A 7,037-nucleotide genomic window follows, 5' to 3' on the forward strand; every position below is an offset into this window, starting at 1 on the left:
CTAATAATTAATTAAGTATGTGTTTTGGTAATTTTTTATGTTTTCTGATTACCTCCATGAAGATGTGATCAGGATGTGGTTTTCCCTTTTCACTCTCCTTATTGCTTAACTCTGAGTAACTTTTTTGAGCCTCAGTTGGGCCTGGGCCTCGGCAACGGGCCATTTGGGCCTTGGGCAGGTGGGCTGAGCCTAGGGCAGGTGGTTTGGGCCTCTGGGGGCCTGGGCGTCAGTGACCAGGCTGCAGGATGGTTGGGCCTTGGCCAGTTTGTTTGGGCCTCGGGCTGGTGGTTTGGGCTTTGGGCGGGCAGTTTGAGCCTCATGGGGCCTGGGTATCAGCAGCTGGGCATTGGGCGGTTTGGGCCTTAGCGGGTGGGTTGGGTGGATTGGGCCTCTGGGGTCCTGTGCCTTGGGGACCGCGTTTAGGGCGGGTTGGGTCTTAGGGGCACTGGGCCTTGGCGACCGGGCTACACTGTGGGTCGGGCCTCCGGGGCCCTGGGCCTCAGGGATCTGGCTACGCGGCGGGTTGGCCCTTGGGGGCCCTGGACTTCGGCGGTGACCAGGCTGTGGACCGCCTTGGCTGTAAGGCGGGTAGGCGATTTGGGACTTGGTTGGGCCTGGGCCTTTGTGACCAGTCTGTTGGCGGATTGGGCCTCAGGGCAGGCCTTGGCCTCAGTGGAAGTGTCTGGGCCTTGGGTGGGCCTTGGCCTCAGTGGGCAGGCCTTTGCCTTGGGTGGTCCTGTGCCTCGGCAGCTTAGCAGAGGGCTGGTCTAGTCCGGGGCAGTACAGGGCTGGGGGTAGTGGCTGCAGGGAGGTAGTGTCCGTATTTGATGACGTAAAAAATGCCTCTCTCAGTCTCTCTGTACCGTGGGTACCCCGAATTTCCTGATATCCACACCGATATCCCTCTCTATTTGTTTGGCTTTGTTAATTTATGCTTCCTTTTCTGTGGAAATGCAGCCTTCTAAGAGGGGTTGTTCTAGCCCTGCATTCCAAGGTCTGCAGGGGGCAGAGGCACTTGCTGGTGTGGGCATGGAAGCGGGAGCTGCTTGAAGGCAGGCAAAAGCTCAAAATGCCTATAATTCCTCAACAATATGATCTTTTAAAAAAAACGAGTTCAGAATTTTGAAATATAAGATCTTATGTTCAAAGGCTGTCTGTCTCCTTGACAGATGTTTCTTATGTGCGATTCCGCCCCTATTCCCCGAGACTGCCCTACCTGAGCTGCCTGGTCAGGGAAGCGCCGGAAGTCCTCTAGGCATCTATATTTTAAAAAATTCATTCTGAGACTTCATCCTTCTAGAAGCAATGATACTCTACAACATCAATAATATTGCTTACAGATGAACTCTTTAAAGTTTTTAGTAATATTGTTATTGTCAGATTATTATTATTTCTAAAAGGATGACATCTCAGAATAATTTTTTTTCAAAATATAGATGTCTACATTGACTACAAAATCCGATTCCTTAAGATGTGTGTGTATGTGTGTGTGTGTAGACACACACAGAAATAAAGAGAGCAAGGGAGAGTGAATGAGAATGAACTATTTAAATGATGCCTGCATCTTCCATTTTGTTGAACATTTCTCATCAAGATTTGATTTTTTAAATTGGCAATAAAACTTTGCCTTCATCAACTGTTTTCATTTTAAGTTGTCTGTTATTTCCCCCAAGGACTACTGGTGTGGCATTGTAGGATCAGCACTGGACTGCTAAGCACTAGGTCATTGGTTCAAACCCACCAGCTGCTCTTTGTAATCCCTATACAAGGTCACTATGAATCAGAACTGACTTAATGGTACTTAACAACAATTATTGTCCCAAATGGATGCTTTTTATCATAAATGTTCCTTCAATTCCTGCATGTAAGCAGTTCTTTCTTATAAGCTTCATCTTATGTGATTTTTTCTTTCTGCTAGGCCAAACACTTAAATGTCAAATTCGGGAACCTCTTGAAGGAATTCAAGCCCCAACACTTGCCTGAAGCTGTCCCTCTTGCCAAGTCTTTTAAAATGGATATCAAGAAATCGGAGGACCTGGCGTCCTCAGAAGAAGACAGTGTTGGGGTTGAAAATGTCAAGAGTCAGACTTTCTTCAAAGATCTATTTGATAAGAAGCCAAATTCTGAGCCTAGTGTGGATGGTCTTGGGGATTATCAAACCTGGATTCCAGGGGCTTTGAAGCAACACGAAAGCCTTCAAGCTGGATCTCAGCAACACACAAGCATAGGCCTGCAATTAGAAGTCAAATCTTCCGATGATGAGGAATACGGCTACATTGTCACAGAAAATGAGTAAGTAGGAAGTCTTGTTTATCCTTACTTTTCTTTTGGTACAGTGACATCCTGGTAGGCTGGAGGAGATACCTCATTGAGTGGATACACACTGACCCTGTATAGGGTTTCTGAAGCTAGACGTCTTTGCAGGAGTGGTAAGAATCATCTTTCTCCTGTTGACTGACTGGTGGGCTTGAATTGCCTATCTTGTGGTTGGTAGTCCAGGACTTATGGTCCTGAGCAACCACGCTTATATATATGTATATAATTATTTTAATATACTTGATTGGTGAAAAAGGAGGCCCTGGGCGGCGTACAGTTAACACTCTCAGCTGTTAACTGAAAGGCTGACAGTTTGAGTACACACAGAGGTGTGTTGTGGCCTCTTTCTGGAAGATCAGATAGAACAACACAGTTCTCCTCTGACACACATGGGGCCGTTGTTAGAGCTGGCTCAATGAGTGTAACTGGTTGGTAACTGAAAAAAGCATGAGTGGAGGAATCTGGGTGATCTTTGGTGTGGGTGGATGTCTGTTTTACCTAATGTTTCTGAACTTGAAACCTAAGCTTGAGAGTAATTCTTTGAATTTTTTAAAGAAAAATATTAAAAATAAAAGTTCTTCCTGGGTTCTTTGGTGCTATTGTGTTCTCACATCCAGTTTGATTTTCACTGCTGGCCAGGATCATGGGGATTTTAAAGTAGCTGGGTGCCCTATAGGATAAGTACTAGTTGGCAGTTCATATCCACCAGTCACTCCGAGGGTAAGAGAAAGACTGTCTGCTCCAGCAGAGATTTGCAGCTTCAGAAACCCTGTGTAGGGTCGCCATGAGTCTGAATTGACTTGGTTTGGTGTTTTATGTTGACTCTCTTTCTGTGATGGGAGGAGGGAAAGACTGTAAATACGCCAGGTCTTGAGCAAGGAGGCTCTGCTGAGGACAATGCTGGCTGGACTCCTTCACATGGGAATGAAAAGGAGCCTTTCATAACTCCTATAGGCTGGGCTTCGGCTTTGGTATTTGATGCAATAGGATGATTTCAGGACTGTTCAAACACCAAAAACTTCATATATATTTTATATCAAAAGAGTCTAAATATCAGGATATGAGTCATCCTCTGCAGGGATGAAAAGATGATTCACAGCAACAAAGCGTTCTTTCCTCACTCCTATTTTGATTGGAATGTAATGTGCATAAGGCTTCAAACATCGTGTACTCAGTAAGTCAGAAGTGGTAGGCCACATTTCTACAGGTCATATTTCTATAGGTCACCACACTAATGAAGCTGACATTTCATGCATGCTTTATGAAACAATAATAATAATGGCTATGTTTTCTTTAAGCAATAGAAGCGATATTTCAAAGGAAAAAGCAGGTCTGAATGGTCTGTGTGTGTAATTGTTTCCTTGAGTTATAAAATAGGAGTCAGTCAAAAAGTATGGCTACTAAATCACAGAGGCCTTTATTAAACAAAAATAACAAAATATAAAGAGAGTGTTTCTCAGTATAGCTGACATCTAGTCTATACACTTCAGATAGTGGTGTTTCCATCTTGCTAACCCTTCCCTGAAAAATTCTGTGTTCTTTTACTTACACTATGTCAAAGTGACAGTTTTGGCATCCTTAAGTGGCTAAAGTCTTGTTTCTTTTGAAAGTTCTTTGAGTTTGTGGAACAAAAACTCAAGTCTGAAAGAGCAAGATTTCTTGGCCATTTTTTTTTCACCAACACAGTTTCAGTTTTCTTAACACTTCTTCAAAATAAGCCCCCAGGATTGTCCTGTGTCCTTTGAAAAGAATCTATTTAGATTATCTCTTTAAATTGATCATATTTTCCTGATTATTTAACAATGGTGGAAAAAGTTGGGTTAAACTCAAAACTGATCTATCTAATTCCACAGGTGTTTATTTCTGAGCTCATATTTTCCAACAAAATGCAATCTACCTCTGATGTTTTGGTACACTGGAGATAACAAAATTTGATCCGTGAGAATTAAATGGACAGGAAATATTTTATTTTAGAGAGAAGCCACAGGCCATGTATCAAAGCCAAATTAAAATGTAAGACTATTTTCAGCTATAGATGATTTTCCTATGTGTGTTTTTAGATGAGTCCTAACAGGCAGACCCTTCAATGTTTACACCAAAATGTTGATTGTTTCTTATAGAAACCCTTCTTTGTGAAGATAAGTCTACCTATTTCTGGCCTCTTTGCTTCCATAATAGGCTCCATTTATTTGTCTCTGTCATTGTGCTCTTTTCCCTAGAATGATAAACTCTTAGTGGGAGTTTATATCCTTAGTATCACATCTTACAGAGAAGCACAAATAGGTACTTAAATAATATGTCCTGCTGAGGGTACATTTTTGCATTATGAAAGCAAAAGTGAAATATCTACTTGATTGCTTTGTGATACAAATCATTATAACAACCTATTATACATTTTGAAATATCCCATATGGTGGATTTTCCCTTTCATTAGAAAACATTGCTGTGTGCGTGTGTTTGTGTGTGTGTGTGTGTGCACGCACGCATGCCTGAGAAAGGCATCTAGTTGCTGATAAAACCTCTGCTTCACGCAGCTCTGAGTCTGTTTTCACACACTAGGACTTCAATTCTATCCTCATTTATAAAGTGTGCCCTTGAAGTTAACTGGCAGCCAGTGAATCTTCCTTTAAATGAGACCATGATGCTAGCAAGGACATAAGCAAAACCACTGGTCACAGTTCCACAAAGGAGAGAGGTGCTCCTCATTAAATTATTGGAGAAAAAGGTATCTGGTCTCCTTAAAGACTACTCAAAGACTACTGACAGCCTTGTTGTCAACCTGGGGAACAAATGACTTGTGCATTTTATCTAGTGACCTTTTAGAGCAGGACAGCCCATACCTGTTCATTCTCTGCATCATCACTAATCTTGGGAGTGAAATGACAGTTTCACTGTTAGCCATTGTCCCAGATGCAGCAGGCTCAGCACTTTTGGTGGTGAGAAACCTACCAAGTCGGGTCAGTTCCTGTTTGCTCCAGGTGACTTTCCAGTAGAAAATGAAACTGTGATTAGATTTGGATTTTGTTTTGTGTTCGAAGTTTATTTCCCGTACAGCAATGCTCGAACATGCCTGACATCCCTTCTTTATCTTTTATTATTTCAATTGAATGAAAGATACATGGTGAAGATAATACAGCTCTCTCTTTTTTATAAGGTATAACCAACTAGAAGATTATGCACCCCCTCTACTAAAGACAGTGTGAATTTTGACCCTATTGTCATATATTGTGGAATCCTGGAATGGCACTGTAGGTTGATGCAATGGATAGTAAAGCCATTTGAACTGCAAGGTCGGTGGTTCAAGAGCTGCTCCTCGGAAACCCTATACAGGGTCATTTGGGGTCGGAACTGACTCAAAGGCACTTAACAACAATAAATCAGATTAATTAGAGTCCTGGTGTGGCACTGTAGGATCAGCACTGAATTGCTAACCACAAGGTCTGCAGTTCAATCCTATCACTTGCTCTCAGGAAACCCTAGACAGTGTTGCTATAAAATGGAACTGATTCGATGGTACTTAGCACCACACGCACCAGATTAACTAATAATTTGGGTTTCATTGGGACAATATTTCACAAGAGCTCAGACTAAACCTTAATAGATCAGCTATAAGTTGTTAAGAATCCACTGGCATTCAATTAGTAAAAAGGGATTTTTGTGCATTTAGCTGTATCGTGCAAAGGTGAAGGAATATGATTTATAACTTCGTGTTATCTTATCATTGACATGTGGTCTTGTCATTGACATTTGGAAGGGTGAATAATATAGCTTAGCTCTGCAAGGCACTATTTTATCTCTTATATTTTCTGATGGACAAGGTATAGTTTAATCCTTTGTCATTTCTGTTTTATCCTCTTTACAACTAGATAGTTTATTCAAGACTGGATGAAGGGCAAGACAGCCATTCCTGTCCTTAAATTTTTTAAATGATTTGATGTTACATTGATAGGAAGAGATCACAGGATGGAAGCTTAGTTTGAAGCAAAGGAGGCTATGTACCTCTCAACAAAGAAGAAATTATCTTTTAAATCTAACAAATAAATACTTACAAAGAGACATATGATCTTGATGTTATGTGCTACTGGTATACTTCTCATTACTTAGTAAAAAATCCCTCTTAGTTGTCATATATTCTTTTTTTTTTTTTTTTGTAATTTAAGGTTTTTATTGTGGATTGAATGAAAGTTTACAGGGCATATCATCAGTTTCACTTTCAACCATTCATATAACTTGTTTCATTACATTGATTATAATCCCCTCCATATAACATGAGTTAAAAGTATTTCTATCCACTTTAGCTTTTTAAAAAACACACAAACAAAAAAAAACCCCACTCAGGCATATATAATAATTTACATCTCCAAAGGGCACATTCTGCATGTCTGCTCCTGGCCACCAGTTCTTAGTCCTTCTCTTCTTAGTTGATGATTTTAGAGTACTCAACTGCTCTCCCTCTCCATGCCCCCATCTCTGCCTCCATCTCTGGCACTGCTGCTTATCTGGATAAGGTCCCTGCACTCTGCTTGTGCGCTTCTCTCTTGATGGTCCTGGGGTCCTCTGTTTCTGGACTGTAAGATTAACCACTCCCCTTTTTTTGTTACAAAATTTTTACCTTTACAATTGTGACAGTTGCGATTAGTCATGATAACAGTTATTACCTGTTGAATCTTACGAATCTTATCCCCATCTCCTTTCACCAGACCCATCTAGACAAGATGATA

At 41.3% G+C, this 7,037-nt stretch overlaps 1 protein-coding gene across 1 annotated transcript in view; it reads left to right on the top strand.

Moving 5' to 3' along the window:
- Nucleotides 1-7,037, top strand: part of PTPRN2 (protein tyrosine phosphatase, receptor type, N polypeptide 2) — a 1,341,366-nt gene that overhangs the window by 289,512 nt on the left and 1,044,817 nt on the right. The window contains exon 8 of the mRNA XM_006874435.1: nt 1,919-2,292. Within this exon, the coding sequence (XP_006874497.1) occupies nt 1,919-2,292 (374 nt within the window). The remainder of the gene's footprint in view (nt 1-1,918; nt 2,293-7,037) is intronic.

The sequence above is a fragment of the Chrysochloris asiatica genome, unplaced genomic scaffold, assembly GCF_000296735.1.
Source record: "Chrysochloris asiatica unplaced genomic scaffold, ChrAsi1.0 scaffold00277, whole genome shotgun sequence".
Classification (NCBI taxonomy): Eukaryota; Metazoa; Chordata; class Mammalia; order Afrosoricida; family Chrysochloridae; genus Chrysochloris; species Chrysochloris asiatica.